This window comes from Girardinichthys multiradiatus, chromosome 11 (genome assembly GCF_021462225.1).
Source record: "Girardinichthys multiradiatus isolate DD_20200921_A chromosome 11, DD_fGirMul_XY1, whole genome shotgun sequence".
Classification (NCBI taxonomy): Eukaryota; Metazoa; Chordata; class Actinopteri; order Cyprinodontiformes; family Goodeidae; genus Girardinichthys; species Girardinichthys multiradiatus.
Genome location: NC_061804.1, coordinates 5,021,553 through 5,038,033, shown reverse-complemented (window position 1 = coordinate 5,038,033; position 16,481 = coordinate 5,021,553). Strand labels below are relative to the sequence as shown.

General features: G+C 40.1%; 1 protein-coding gene across 1 annotated transcript in view; it reads right to left on the bottom strand.

The window, feature by feature from the left end:
* The window catches only part of rars1 (arginyl-tRNA synthetase 1), a 42,004-nt gene that overhangs the window by 18,175 nt on the left and 7,348 nt on the right, over positions 1 to 16,481 (bottom strand). The window contains exons 8-12 of the mRNA XM_047378323.1: positions 15,577 to 15,706; positions 12,897 to 13,001; positions 11,792 to 11,970; positions 11,482 to 11,591; positions 2,277 to 2,382 (exon numbers count right to left, since the gene is read on the bottom strand). Of these exons, the coding sequence (XP_047234279.1) occupies positions 2,277 to 2,382; positions 11,482 to 11,591; positions 11,792 to 11,970; positions 12,897 to 13,001; positions 15,577 to 15,706 (630 nt within the window). The remainder of the gene's footprint in view (positions 1 to 2,276; positions 2,383 to 11,481; positions 11,592 to 11,791; positions 11,971 to 12,896; positions 13,002 to 15,576; positions 15,707 to 16,481) is intronic.

The following is a 16,481-nucleotide window of genomic DNA, read 5'->3' as shown; positions in this document are numbered from 1 at the left end:
CGTTGGAAGAAATGAAGTGAAGAGGAAAAAGGAAGCTCCAGCCTGCAACAAGTCTTAGCAGCCAGACTCTGATGGATGGGGTTGTTTCCATTTCTTTGGCTAACTTCATTTCACTTCGACGATGTGCAGCATTACTGCACAAAAGTCCAGGAGAAATTTCAGATATGCTGTTTTTAAGACACCAGCTTTTCCTGGGACAATCGAGGAAAACTACATTGTGCACATACTCCAAAGGCGTGATCAAAGAGACCAGACTGCTCTAACTGCAGTCCAGAGGTGTTTCCGAATGTTGTAGAAGAGCTTCAGAAACCCTGAAGAACCTCCAACCAGGACCACTTTAAAAGAGTTCAACAAAGTCTGGCTGTTTGGACTAAAAATACAAAGAAATCAGGAATGACTCAAAGCTTTTCCACATAACAGTACAACAGTTCTTGTCAGATTTCACTGAGGCGCAGTAAAACGTGAGTTCCTGCAGTGTTCTGACATCCGCTCACCTGCCATATTTCAGACCTGCGTGGTGGTGTTGGTTTCCAAGACGCCTTCAGGCAATCTCCTGCCTTCTCCCTTGTAGATCGCTGGGTTTCATTAACAACACCACAAACAAAAAGGCCAGCTGTGTGTTCTCCATCTTGTTTTTGAACAAAGGGCGGGATATGTGTCTCCCAGTCAGGCTTTGCTTGTATGTCCTTAGGTTTCAATTACCGCCACCTGCTGGACTGGAGGTGTAGTGCTGTTTTCTTCACAACTTGAGCTGATTTCAAAGCAGTGAAAACAGAAAGCACACAAATTACCCAGGATTCCTTTTACCCTTTTAGGGTCGATTCCAGCTTCCTCCTGCCATATGTCGATGTGCCCCTGGGCAAGGCACTTAACCTCAAGTTGCCTACCGATCTGCGTATCGGTGTATGAATGTGTGAGCGTTAGTGAGTGTGACTGGGTGAATGTGGCTCTAGTGTAAAGCGCTTTGAGTGGTCTGTATGACTGGAAAAGCGTTATATAAGTTCAGTCCATTTACCATTTACCAAGTAAAAATAAAACAAAATAAAATAATCACAGGTATTTAAATCCTGGGACTTTCAGTTGAAATGGGGCGGTTTCCCAAAATGCTAAAGGTCACAGAGTGATGGAAGCACAATGAGAAAGAGAGGAAATATGAAAAAATAGCAAATATCACAACCGATATCGTTATCGCCAGACTTTCTAATATTGTGCAGCCATAACAGCTAGCAAAAGATACTGGTTGTTCACCAAAAAAAAAAAAAAACTGAACTCCCTACAAGAAAAGTGATTCTATGTTATTTCTTAGAACAATGTAGCTCTGGTCATTAAAAACACTGCAGATATAAAATGAACAGTTCCAGTTATCTGGTTGGTTAAGTGTCTCCGTCACACATCGGCTCCATAACCTCCTGCAGCTTCTTTAATTTGAGAAGTTTTTACTGAATAAAAATCAGCTCTGGCTGCTGCAGCCAACTGCTAGAACAGAAAGTTACTCTCGTTAAGAGACATTAACCACATCCCAAGAAACACCAGTAGTTGCGTCATGTTTCCAGCTTCTATCCGGCACTAAATCTGCAGTTCCCAGATTTAATGAAAAGACGAGTTGCTGCAGAAAGCAAAAGGCAGCATTTGTACAGCTATGAGTTCAGGAAGAAAAAAGCAGGGAGATAAAAAGTTCAGCAGATAAAACTTCTGGTTCGGTTTCAGTCCTGCAGTTTGGCTCGGCTCGAAGGATTAACGGCAGCCGCTGAGCGAGCAGGTCATTACTGTAAAAATCAGCCTCGTCGGAGTGAACCGAAGGCAGAAATAACGAGATGCCTTCGGACGGTGTCCCACTGCTCACTTAATGACCGCTTATCAAAGATTCAACATCTGACACTAAATATTGATACAAAACTATAACGATACGAGCTGAAATAAATGCCTGCCATCGCCCTGCAAGCAAACCCAGCAGAGAAGAGAGGTTTGAGATGTTATTCTGAAGAGAAACCTCCAATAAATGATTTGAAAATAAGGAACAGATGGAGGGGAACATGAAGACTTTTACAGGTTTTTAACTCCTTAAATACTTGGAGCAATTCCCAAAAATGAACTCCAATCTAAAATATAAAAAAGATTTTAAGAAAAATATCAAGAAAGGATTAGAAGAAAGCCTGATTGTTATTTTGTTTTGTTTGTTTTTTTTTTTAAATTATGCAAATGCAACAAACGTATGAATAATAAGCCTAGCAGCAGTTTGGAAACCTCTCAGCTCGGAGTGATGCTGGTTGTCTCACCTTGTCCCGCTCCTTCTCTTTCAGTTTGTCCATGGATCTCTTTAGTCCCTCCTCCAGCAGGTCCATCAGCCTCACTGTGTCTCCAGATCGCGTCTTAAACTTCTTCCTGAGCAGCAAAGAGAAAAATAAAGATCAGTAGCCCACAAATGGAAGCGGTTAGCAGCTGGAGTTTTATGAGGACCTAAAACAAAAGGTTTTATCATCAATGTTAACCATAAATCAATTAGATTCATTAGGCATAAAATCCTGAAATTTAGCTTACCTTACCTAGCTTACATTTTTAGTTCCTAATTCCTAATTTGACCACCCTCACGTTTTCAGATAACTATATGTTCTTTGACCATTTTCAGCATAAAGTAAATAAATTTAGGCAGAAACAGAAGAGTTCACTGTGAGTTAACTACAGCCTGTGATGGAAATTCTTGCAGTAAGCATTTGACAGTGTATAACCTTTTTTACTCCTCAGAACATCTGTGTTAGAGGAAGAAGCTGTAAAAGCCATTATCAGAAGTTTGATGGTTCAGAACCATCTTTAGGACAATGTCAGTTAGGTCTGTTCCTAGATAAGCTTGTCACTGTTGAACTCAAGAAGGGTTTGGGTCATAGAACATGGACTCTTTGCAGTTGAGATAATACTGTCATGTTCTGGTATAAATACTGTGTGTAAATGTTGATCGGGGCTCTGTTTCACTGACTAACCTCAGTGTCAGGGTCTTCAAACGCTGAATGCCTTTGAATAAAACTTATTAAGACAAAGTCCGGATTTTCTCTTGTTATGAGTCAACTTCTACCCACTTTGATAAGAAAATTCCACAACAATTTTAGCGTCACGAACAAGATCTAACGTGCCAGAGGAGACCGCAGGATGGGACACGGACGCCTGGCCAGCCTGAGAGTTGTTCTCAGTCCACCTCCATATTACGGGAGGGGAGTTCTGGTGCCCGCCTGCGGGTTCTGGCCGATTGGATCCGAACAATTTGTCTTCAAATATATCTGGGTGAGAAGTTGCTCTGTATGATATAATGTATATTATTATTTTTTATTACACATTAACCATCATCTCCTAACTAATTAATTAGGTTCCAGAGTTGCGAGAGGGAGGACATCAGCTGAGGGCCCAGTTACCCTGCAAAAGGAATGACAGGGAGGTTCTCATTGGTAACGATGGGATAAAGCAGAACACAGGGTTTTGCGGGTGGTTTTTAGCAATTTTCTACACCTCATAAAGGAGAAAAGCCAGAGGGCAGACGTGCCGCTGAACAGGTAAAAAAAAATGGTTCCGGAACCTTGAGGCATCAGGGGTGTCTCCTTCTTCAGACTCTGATTTATAAAATAATGAAAGGAAAAAGTGGGGATGATTGTGTTAAATGTGCTTTAATTTGGAAGATAAGTTTGGTTTTTCACAGCGTGGAAGTTTGAGTGTAAATAATTAAATAGTTTAAATAGTTTCAAGTAAAACAGTTGATGGAAAAATAAAAAAAACATAAGAAAAGATTAAAAAGCACAGAGTGCATCAATTAAGGAGTTAAAGAGTTAAAACTTACCTGAAGGAAGTTTTGTTTGTCTTAAATATTGCGATCAGTCGGGAAAGAAGGTAAAAGTGAAAAGGGACATTAGAGATGCGAAAAGAAAGTTGTTTTAGAAAGGAGTATAGTTCATGTTGTGGAAGGAAGTGACAGGCAGGGGGACAATTGACTGAATGACTGATAATATTTATTTGTACAAAATCTGAACCTATACTAAACTTTTCTTCTGTCTCTCTCACACACAAATACACACATATATGGGATTTGAGTTCAACATCTACGTTTTTGAGTCTGGACCTTAGAAACCTGCCCTTCTTCTCCATGGCTACTCCGCCAGAGACGCTTCTCCAGCACGGCCTGAAAGAGAGAGATCTGCCTTCCTGTCTGCCTGCTTGTTGCAAATCACAGTGTGAATTTCCACAAAAAACGAAACTCAGAAGAAGTCTGGACCCTCTGAGATGGACAACGATCCATGCTGTTTGCAAGAGCCAGAAGAGCGATACACTGGATTTATATTGAAAGCATCTTATGCGGGCAGAAGAGAAACCGGAGCAAAGTTTCTTCTTTCTCCCTCCTGGAGAAGTTAAAGTGGACAAAGAATGATTGAATGTCTCACCAACAGACCTGGGAAGGGCCTGGTTGTTTTTTGGACTGATAGAGGACTGTGTGCCTGACAGTCTGACTCTGGAGCGATTTAGAAACTGATGGAGGTAACGTACAAACACACACATTTGCATAAATCTTTTCCTATTTTCTGCAATGAAGAACGCTTATTAACCGCTGCTCATGTGACACTTGCTTGACGTTGACAGATATAGCGGGTTAAAATATTATTTTAGGGTTAGAAAAGTATCTTTAAAAGGGTGATAACTTAGTTCATTTGATACTTTCCAGGTTAATTCTTTCAGAGAAACAAGTTTCTTTTGTCGTGGAATATTCAGGGTCAATTATTATAGTTATTAAAAGTTATTAAAAGCAGAGGAAGTTACAACATCTCCAAAACTCAGCAGTAACCAAGTGTTTCTATGTTATTCTCAGGACAGATCTCATGAAGGAGTATTTTTAAAACCCAGCGCATGCGTAAAACCTGATGGGTTTCTCCTTCAGATATTATTTTCTGTTGTCAGAGTTTGTATCCCATAAATCTAATGGGTAGAGACCTCATTAAAACAGGCTGAGTTCTACTGCAGATGGTCTTCATACAGTTTCTGACACAGTATTTACAGTTTGGTGCAGTTTTTGTCCGCAAGTGTTAACTGACGCTTATGGAAAGTACAAATTCATTGTTTTTCACAGCAGCTGCTGGGATGAGGTTATATTAGGTTTTTTCTTCCTCTTCTGATTCATGCAGCGTGTTGATTTATACTGTACCTTATATCAGGTCCTGACAAAAACTATGAAAGGTTTGGTTCTGCAGTTTCCTTTTTTCTCCCTTTGGAGAAGGAAAGGAAACCTAATCAGTTCTGTGTTGCACAGAAATATTATTAAAACACTAGTTGTTTTCTAAGATATCACCAGCTAAAAACTTTTAAAACTTTTGAGAGTAATTGGTTTTGTTAAACACATTTCCCTTGGTAAAACAAACCTTTAAAATGAGAATGAAAAATGGGGTTATTTATAAAGAATCTGATTGGACAGTGGTACCACACAAAAATTAAACTAATCTCATGTTTCCTAAAAGACTCTGCATGAAAAGGCCTTCAGAACCGTGGAGTTATTTTCCACCACAGTAACACGTTTTTTAAGCATGCTTTTTCTTTATTTTAAAACAGATCTGGTTTTTGTTTTGTTTTTTGGTTTTTTAGCATAATGTTTGTCTGAAGCTTCTTATGAACTGTGTTAGGAGCAAATATGATCTGAGGTAAATTAGGAGCTGTGAACTAATAATTTTAAATCTGATTATTGTCCAAGCAGAAATAATATATTTAGCCAATCCTTCAATCTCTGCAGAAAGTTAACACCATTGTTCAATGCAGTAGTACTCAACTTGTGGTTCCTGGACTCCTGAAGCCCGTAAGCCATAGATTTTGGGTCCATAAAATTATAATATTTAATTAAAGGTAGACTGATTACCTATTAAAATAGATCTAAGCCAATGATGAGTTCCAGTCATTTGGTGGCTTTGAAATGCAATAATACTCAAAAATTTCTACTCTGGGGAACACAGATTGGGGTTGAAGAGTTTAGTTTTGGAACCAAGGTTAGGATTTTTATAACGGAATCAAGACAAGTAAAATCCTTCATTTTAGGAAAAGAAAAGAAATAAAGGCTCTCTTAACAGTAAGAGGATGGTCGGCTCAAACTCAAGTCTCCTTGTTTGATTTCTTAGGGTTTAAAGATTAAACGAATACATATGAGTACAAAGATACACAAGGTGATTTCAGATTACTAAGAGATAAAATATTGGAACATTTATCAGCATTTGGATTGTAAAAGAGGGGTTCTAGTAATAAGTTCTCCCCAACTCTCAAAATTTAAATATCCCAAATTAAAGAAAATGATGTTTGTTCTTTTTGAAACACTATGTGGGAAAAAGTCCAGTTTGGAGACAAGCTTCTTATCTTAATTTCTGATTAAGTCAAACACTGCAGTTTTGTTTAGTTTGGGTATAACATGAAAATGTCAATGCTGACTTTTCTAATTTCCCCTCGGGGATCAATAAAGTATCTTTGAATTTGAATTGAATTAAATTAAAAATACTTCTTTGCATTTAACTTGAAATTCTGCAATGCAGCTGTGATCAAATTGAGCCAAACAAAAAGAGAACTATAACAATAACTCTCAAGATTGTAGTTATTATTATAGAGTTACAGTACAAAGAATTAGCAAAAGGTTTCAGCATCAGTAAATTTGGATTCATTTAAGAGAAAACTGTTGCTGTGCTTCTAAATACTTTGAGATCTCTTTGGACTATGTGCACTGATTTTTAAAAAGGATCCTGACGATTGTCATAACAAAATTTATCAATTATAGCATTAAAAGATATGGCTGAGAAAACATATTCTGAAAAGAGATTGTTAAAAATTTATTTTAATTCTTGAAGCTTCAAATTTAGCCATTTGTCTGTCTTTGATGTTTTGTCTTTGTTTTGTTGGAATGAATGTTTGTTTATATGTTGCATGAAACAATAATCCATGTTTAGAATAATGTTCTAAATCCCAGATTGATTAAAACTTTAAGTTTTCAGGAGAGTTAAGAAGCAGCTTGTTTCTGAGGTAGGTTCATGTTAATAGCTTTGCAGTTTAAGGTTCATTAATGTGGGATGGGATGAAGAAACTGTGGGTCCGCCCATAGGCTGTCAATCAAAGGTTAGTTCTGCCTGACTCCGCCCACCTACCAGGTTGGTTCATGCCTTTGTTGTCATGGTAACGCTCAGCACCTCCCTTCCTGAGTTTTAACACTGTTTAAGAGACAATAGAATCAAAATGCTTGTATTGATTGTTGCCTTAATAACATGTTTTTTTTTGTATAATGATTAAGGATGTAGCATGACTTTTAGATTTATGTGTTTTATTATTAAAAGGTTAATGAAATAGTTTAAACTAGTTTGAAGAATTAGTTTTGCATGCAGAATCATTGATGATTTATTAGATTGAAAGTTTCCCTGGTACCATTAAGCTAACTGACAGTTCAAGATATGCCAAAAGTAAGGAATATATTTTTGATAAAGAATCAGAGTCATGATTTCATACTTGACAGGAATTATTTATTAAATTCAAATTTGTAGGGTTTATTCATCCAAATTACATTAGATGTCCATTAATCTAATACTCATCTTTGTACAAGACAAATCAGAATGATATGTGACTAATTTCTAAGTGAAATATTGATGAACTGAATAATTAAAGTTTGTGTTTTGTTGTTGATGGAACTGAATTGCAGTTAAAAACATCTGGATTTTCTTTATGTTGCTTTCGTTAAATTCATAGTGACACATAGTTATGTCAGAATTCATTTCTTTGGTTCTAGGTTATGTGATCTTGGTTATTAAAACATTTTTGTACAAACTTTTTGCTGGATTGTCGCATGGGTTGGACCCTGCGCCAGAAGAGGGGAATGTCAGAATAAAGTAGCATGGGGTTCCAAACGTTTTAGCACTCGTGGAAAAAAGGGTAGCTCAGACCTCCAGTGAGGACTTAGAGACAATGCGAGAGAAACGTTGTACTTTGTTTATATAAATGGTGCATAGCTCCCTAAGACCACATTCTGAAAACCTCTCTGAAATTATGGTGTTGATTTTTTGTGAAGTTTTATATCTCCACAGATTAGACCATTTTTGAAATTATTTTTGGGTTTTCTGAAACTATGAAATATTGACCTGTAATCAGACCTTCCTCAAACATCATGTCACATTTTTTATATTCAGAATATTTAGCTGATGGTCACTGCTAGTATATCAGGTGAAGTCAGAAGATCAATTCTTTGGATTTTGTTGGATGTTTTGATGAAGTTCATGTAGTTAAGCACTTAGGTTTGAGAATGGGACTTTGAATTGAAAATTAGCCAAGCGTTGTGAAGGCTCTGCCTATTGTTCTCACTTATATGAGATTGAGACAAAGGACACAGGTAAATCTCAGTCCTTTTGAAGTGCTGTGTGGCAGGTCTCCTAATTTGGACATGGGGATATTGCCAAGATTATTTTCTTCCACATCTTTGTGTGAAGATAGGATGTTGTTTTACTGTCAAAACCTGTCCACTGTGTTTTCTCAAGTTTCACAGACGGTGAAGGCTGCATTACCAGAAACAGCCACTTCCACCCTCCAGTCCTTTATTCCTGGGGACTGGATTCTGGTCAGAGAATCTAGGAGAAAACACAGGAAGTCCAGGGCTGGAATGGCCCATATCAGATCCTACTAGTCACCCAGGAAAGCTGCAGGAAAGCTGCAGGAAAGCTCCAGCTCCTCCAGCTTCATCTGGCTTCCAGGACGCAAGTCATCTTTCAACTGGATCATCCACGGCTGAAAGGTTTGAGGACAGCGGACCACCACAAGATAAAGAACTGTAAGCTGATCACTGGCGAGTGATTGAAGAGGTGGTTGAAGAACACTGTTCTTACAAGGGCACAATAATCCCTTGGGCAGTGCAACGTTATTTCAGAATCTACTTAAGGCCATCGCATTGCCTGAAAGTTAGAAATCATAAGGTCATTTGCCTCACTGCACACATATCACAGTGAGAGATTCTTTCCTCCCACTTTGACAGCGAGACTGACTCTGAGGAGGAAATCTCGGATGCTTTTATCTAACTTTTATGTTTATTGCTTGATATTTATCATTATGGTATTATTACAAATTTGAATGTGTTCATTTCCACCGTTGTTTAGTTGGACTATGGAAGCCTAACTTCCAGCAGGTTACGAGTTCCTGTTTCTAAACATATTTCTAGAGGAGCTTCCTACGACCGCCCACCTGTACCAGACTGGTAACAGGGCAGCTTGAAGCCACTCAGGAGAGACAGCAGGATGTTTTGTTTTTTAAGTTGTGTTTATAATTTGTTTTCTTTGGGAAAACCTGTTTGCTTTCAGTACCAGAAGAAAGGACATTCCACTTCAAGGTCACGATGCAGCTATATGGAAGATGGTCCGTTCTGATGCTAATGATTGGTATTGCAAGTATTGTTATAACTCTTGTGTTCATTTTGGGAAAGGTACAGCAAAGACAATGTGTGGTTAATCTGACTAATAATACTCATCAGCGGATTTGAAGAGAGATTCATCACTTTTCTGACTACTATGAACATGCTGATAATGTTTGGTGGCAACTGATGCATCAAAACTGTGAGGAATGATAGTGTAAGAAAAAGCAGAAATGTTAGTAGATTTTCTAGTGAGATTAATTTAACGTGTGCGTCTACAGGAACTCTTTATAGAATTCGGGGTATTAGAAATCCGATTAAAGGTCCAGATATTTGTATTACACAGGAGGAAAGTACACCTTATTTCCTTGGGAAGACAGTAGGTAGCGAAGCTATTATATGTGTTTTATGTGCTTTAATCAACAGACATAAATTTGAGTCATGTCCTATCAGAACTGATCCTTATACTATTTCTGAATCTTTGGCTCCAGATCTTTTTGTGTTAACGTTTAATCTTACTGCTTTATCTGAGGAAGGTTTCACTGTTCTAACTACGGAGCAGCAGGCTATACGAACGATGAGTTTGCAAACTAGAATGGCTTTGGATTATCTGTTAGCTGAGAGGGGTGATGGTTTTGAAGAATTTTCCTTTAGTTGTGATTATCTTGTAATCAGAAGAAGGGAGTGTGATGGAAATTCTTGCAGTAAGCATTTGACAGTGTATAACCTTTTTTACTCCTCACAACATCTGTGTTAGAGGAAGAAGCTGTAAAAGCCATTATCAGAAGTTTGATGGTTCAGAACCATCTTTAGGACAATGTCAGTTAGGTCTGTTCCTAGATAACCTTGTCACTGTTTAACTCAAGAAGGGTTGGGTTCATAGAACATGGACTCTTTGCAGTTGAGATAACACTGTCTTGTTCTGGTATAAATACTGTGTGTAAATGTTGATCGGGGCTCTGTTTCAACTGACTTGCTCGGTGACAGAGTCATTCAAACGCTGAATGCCTTTGAATAAAACCTATAAAGACAAAGTCCGGATTTTCTCTTGGTATGAGTCAACTTCTACCCACTTTGATAAGAAAATTCCACAACAAGCCGTTCCCACAGAGGTCGGGACTGAATGAAAGGACGGACGGATGGACGAGAGGAAAAATACTTGGAGGGACGGCAGAGATGGCGACTCGAGTTTGAGACATGAGTCACAGAAATAAAAAACTTCAGACTCGACTTTGGGCTCCAGGTGTGAGTCTCGAGTCTCGTTACCAGTTTCTATATGATGTAATAAGGAGCGAAGGGAAGCCGTAGATTTAGAAATGGTTTCCCAATATTAATAATTCTCTGGGACAAACAGTAGAGGTTTGGAAACCTAACCTACAACGATGAGTTGGACGGCAGAAAACTGAAAAAAAAGATGGAAAAAAGTGGATGGAGAGATTAAAAAAACTGAGTGATGGGTGACAAAGTGATGTAGAGATGGAAGACCGGATAAATGTAAAAGTAAACAAGTGGAGAAACAAAGGGGAAGATGAATGGCTGACAGCCAGCTGGGTGGACAAACAGATGACAGAAAAAGGGGATGATGGAAAACGGAGCGACAGATGGATACAATATTTAGACCACAGGAAAGGGAATAAAAACTGAAAAAAATAAAATAAAAATTTTCCATACTGATCTGAAAAAAAATTCAGAAAGAAAATGAATTACTCAAAGTCTGCACAGGAACCCTGAAACACGCCTGATGCATCTGTGACGAATCATCCTACCTCTGGTTTGGGTTTGTCTTCCTGTTTTATTTCAATGCAACATAAACTGTTGCATTGAATTTCAGTTAGTCTGCTGAATCTAAACCTCCCAAACACCATAACTGGAGCTGCTCCATGTTGCCCAGTTACCTTTCAATGACCACAGCGTTCCCAGGCCTGTTAAATCTGGTTCACCCAGCTGACACTGAATCAGCAGCTGAGAAGTTGCTGATTGGAGCCTTAGTTTAAGGTGGAGAAATGAGGCCAAAATTGTGAAGGAGGAACCAGTAGTTCAGCAAAAACCAGAAATCATCCGTCTTCCTGTGAGCAACCTGTTCATGGATCAGATTTAAGACTCACTTGTCCTCCCCCAACACCACTCCGAACCCAGCGTGTTCCACCCTGGTCACTTGGGGGTTATACCAGCCGATCGTCTGTCCTGCAGCGAAAATCATCTGGAAGTGTGTACTCTGAGGGAAGAAACCACACAGAGGTTATGGAAGACAGTCTGAGACCAGAGTCCTGCAACTTGAAACAAAACAGCAGAAATCTGGTCAGAAGTCCAGGGAGTAGGTCAGAAACATCCCAGGAAGAAAAAGGGTGGAGGGACTGTAACAACATTTATAAAAAAACAGCTCAGCTTAAACTATGTGGAGCACAAAAACCTCACCTGTCCACTGTCTGTGACGTAGATGAGGATGTCGGCCTTCTCCTCAAAGAGCCGCTGATGCAGCGCCGCCAGGTCCGACGTGTCGTAGGTGTAGCCTCCATCGGACTTGACGACAGTGAGTGGGATAGAATGATCCGGAACGAAGACGATCTTCCGGCCTTCGTCCAGCTGAACCAGGCCTGAGGAAGGGATAATGGGAGAAGGAAGATAACAGGTTTAGAGAAGGACTAGGAAAAGGTGGATGAAATGAGACAATAAGAAAGTTATGAGGATATAAAACATTAATCTGAAACCATATATCTATGATGACACCGCCTCCTGGTGGTAGCATCGAGTACCTGCATGTTCCCGCTCCAAAGTCCTGGTTCTTTCTCAGCCTGGGCTGGTTAACCCATTTGCTTTTCCACCACCCAAGTCAGGGCCTCCTGATTATAAAACGTCTCATTCATTTATGTTTTTATCCTCCCTCCTTTAATTCTGTGTGTTTGTGAAGGATCATAGTGCCTGGAGACCATTTAACCGCACGACCAGCATTGTTAAAGAACTGACTGAAAAATAAAGTTTATGACGGAGGTCTGCAACTCCAGCCCTCGAGAGCCACTGTCCTCTAAACCTTTAGATGGATCCCTGCTCCAACACACCTTGATTCAGGTGTGTTGGAGCAGGGATGCATCCAAACGTTGCAGGACAGTGGCTCTCGATGTCTGGAGTTGCAGATCCGTGGTTTATGGATAAAGGGGGAAATCATCAGCTCTAAACTGCGCATTGATCTGCTAAAACTCTGATGGGTGATTTCAAAATACACTGCAGGCAGATAAGAGACATCTTCAGTTTTTTTTTTACATTAATCCGACATTTTCTTCTCGTTTGTTTGGTGCTTTTGCTGTTTTTATGTTTAAAATTTGACTCATTACAAATCTGCAGCGTTTTGAACATGGCGTTCACAATGTTTTAATTGGCTACTATTCCCCATGAGCCCGGAACAAGCTGCAGACGAGACCGGTTCCTTCCTCTGGCCCCGCATGCAAACTGGTGCTTAGTAAGCAGTGGCACCAGTTCAGCACCAGAACCGTTTCAGTGACCCGTTAGCTGGTGTGAGTCTCACCATTCTCCTCGAACTCCTTCACCACCCGGGTCATCCGGTCCTGGTAGAATGACTCTCCTCTCTCGATGATCTGGATGTCCAGACAGTTGTAGACCCTCTGAAACTCTGAAATCAACAGAACAACCGATCTTCACACAGTGTTTTCAGGGACCACAGCGGTCAACCTCCTGAACCTGAAACTCAAAGTCTGTTTTCCTTACCATAGATGCTTAACAGAACCACAGTTTCATGCAGCTTTACTTAAACAGCCGTCTCAGCCCACATATTTCCTCCAGCACCAATTCAATTCAATTCAGTTTTATTTATATAGCGCCAATTCACAACACATGTCGTCTCAAGGCTCTTCACAAAGTCAAGTTCATACATTCCAATTACGGTAATCGTAATCATTGAACAGTGCAGTCAGATTCAGTTATTTATTCAAATTGGATAAAACGTTCTTCTATCTAAGGAAACCCAGCAGATTGCATCCAGTCAGTGACTTGCAGCATTCACTCCTCCCGGATGAGCATGTAGAGACAGTGGACAGTCATTGGTGTTGACTTTGCAGCAATCCCTCATACTGAGCATGCATGTAGCGACAGTGGAGAGGAAAAACTCCCTTTTAACGGGAAGAAACCTCCAGCAGAACCAGAACCAGGCTCAGTGTGAGCGGCCATCTACCACGACCGACTGGGGGTTTGAGAGAACAGAGCAGAGACACAAAGAGAACAAAGAAGCACTGATCCAGGAGTACTTTCTAAATAAGAAACTGCTTAGTCAACTACTTAACCTGGATGGCATTAAATTGACCTCTGATAATAAAGTTAAAAACCTTGGTGTTATTTTTGACCAGGACATGTCATTTAAATCCCATATTAAACAGGTTTCTAGGATTTCCTTCTTTCACCTCCGGAACATTGCCAAAATTAGAAATATCCTATCTAGGAGTGACGCTGAAAAACTAGTCCATGCATTTGTTACTTCAAGGCTGGACTATTGTAAGTCGTTACTATCAGGATGTCCACAAAATGCAGTTAAAAGCCTTCAGCTGATTCAAAATGCTGCAGCAAGAGTTCTGATAAAAATTAAAAAGAGAGATCATATTTCTCCTATTTTAGCTTCCCTTCATTGGCTCCCTGTTAAATCCAGAATATAATTTAAAATTCTCCTCCTCACATATAAAGCCCTTAATGATCTAGCTCCATCATACATCAGAGATCTGATTGGTCCATATGTTCCTAAAAGAGCACTTCGTTCTCAGACTGCAGGTTTACTGGTGGTTCCTAGAGTCTCTAGAAGTAGAATGGGAGGCAGATCCTTTAGTTATCAGGCTCCTCTCCTGTGGAACCAGCTCCCAGTTTTAGTCCGTGAGGCAGACACCCTGTCTACTTTTAAGGCTAGGCTTAAAACTTTCCTTTTTGATAAAGCTTATAGTTAGAGTGGCTTAGGTTATCCTGAGCTATCTCTGTAGTTATGCTGCTATAGGCTTAAACTGCTGGAGGACATAATGACCACTTTCACCCTCTTCGCTACATTCTCACACTACTCTCCAATTTTGCATTATTTGCTGTTATTTCAGCTTTTAACTTTGTGTTCTCTCTTTTCTCTTCCTAGAAGCTACACCTGGCCTGGCTCTGTGTCTACCTGTGACACCTTTCTGGAGAGGGGCATCGTCCGAGCTTCTGCTGTCAACAACTTAATGCTCACCTTCTACAGATGATCCACATAGCCCTGTATTACAGTGTTTAACCCTTTCTCTCTCCTAGACATGGCTACTGACTGAGCTTCTACTGTAACTAACTCTATGTTCTCTCTTTCAGACTCTAACCTTGAAATCTGGCTCAGAGTTTATCTGTTCTTTCTTTCTAGATGAAACGACTAAAGGAGCTACATCCATTAACATTTACTTTTCCTTCCCATAGAAAGTACTCCTGGATCAGTGCTTCTTTGTTCTTTTTGTGTCTCTGCTCTGTTCTCTCAAACCCCCAGTCGGTCGTGGCAGATGGCCGCTCACACCGAGCCTGGTTCTGGTTCTGCTGGAGGTTTCTTCCTGTTAAAAGGGAGTTTTTCCTCTCCACTGTCCCTACATGCATGCTCAGTATGAGGGATTGCTGCAAAGTCAACACCAGTGACTGTCCACTGTCTCTACATGCTCATCCAGGAGGAGGGAATGCTGCAAGTCACTGACTGGATGCAATCTGCTGGGTTTCCTTAGATAGAAAAACTTTTTATCCAATTTGAATAAATAACTGAATCTGATTGAACTGTTCAATGATTAGGATTAATTGGAATGGATGAACCTGACTTTGTGAAGAGCCTTGAGACAACATGTGTTGTGAATTGGCGCTATATAAATAAAACTGAATTGAATTGAAATTCATCCGTTCCACCTACTAACCCAGAAACAGCCAACAAACCCCAGGACTGAAAAACTACAGTTCAGAAAATGTGTATATTATATTAAAAAAATATATTTCAAACAGAAATGTCAGATAAGTATGTTCATTTCTATGCTCAATACTTGGTTGGGGCTCCTTTTATATGAATTACTGCATCGATGCAGCATAGCATGGAAGAGATCAGCCTGTGGTTCTGCTGAGGTGTTCAGCCTTCACGTCATCTGCACTGGTTAACAATATAAAAAGCTGTTTACAGTATAAAATGTGCATCTTTCAGCATTGCACAAACAAAGGCTCACCTTTCCTGGAGACGTCACAGATGAGGTTCCAGGCTTTGATGAAGTCCGGCTCTTTGCTCTGCAGCCTGACGACGCACTGGTACGCTCGTTTCTTAAAGTCCTCGTCCTCATCGAAGCGCTTCTTCGACTCCTGGTGGACGAGAACGAGGGCAGGAAATCAAAACTGAGGGATAATTACAGGTCCTTCTCAAAATATTAGCATATTGTGATAAAGTTAATTATTTTCCATAATGTCATGATGAAAATTTAACATTCATATATTTTAGATTCATTGCACACTAACTGAAATATTTCAAGTCTTTTATTGTCTTAATACGGATGATTTTGGCATACAGCTCATGAAAACCCAAAATTCCTATCTCACAAAATTAGCATATCATTAAAAGGGTCTCTAAACGAGCTATGAACCTAATCATCTGAATCAACGAGTTAACTCTAAACACCTGCAAAAGATTCCTGAGGCCTTTAAAACTCCCAGCCTGGTTCATCACTCAAAACCCCAATCATGGGTAAGACTGCCGACCTGACTACTGTCCAGAAGGCCGCTATTGACACCCTCAAGCAAGAGGGTAAGACACAGAAAGACATTTCTGAACGAATAGACTGTTCCCAGAGTGCTGTATCAAGGCACCTCAGTGGGAAGTCTGTGGGAAGGAAAAAGTGTGGCAGAAAACGCTGCACAACGAGAAGAGGTGACCGGACCCTGAGGAAGATTGTGGAGAAGGGCCGATTCCAGACCTTGGGGGACCTGCGGAAGCAGTGGACTGAGTCTGGAGTAGAAACATCCAGAGCCACCGTGCACAGGCGTGTGCAGGAGATGGGCTACAGGTGCCGCATTCCCCAGACCTGGGCTACAGAGAAGCAGCACTGGACTGTTGCTCAGTGGTCCAAAGTACTTTTTTCGG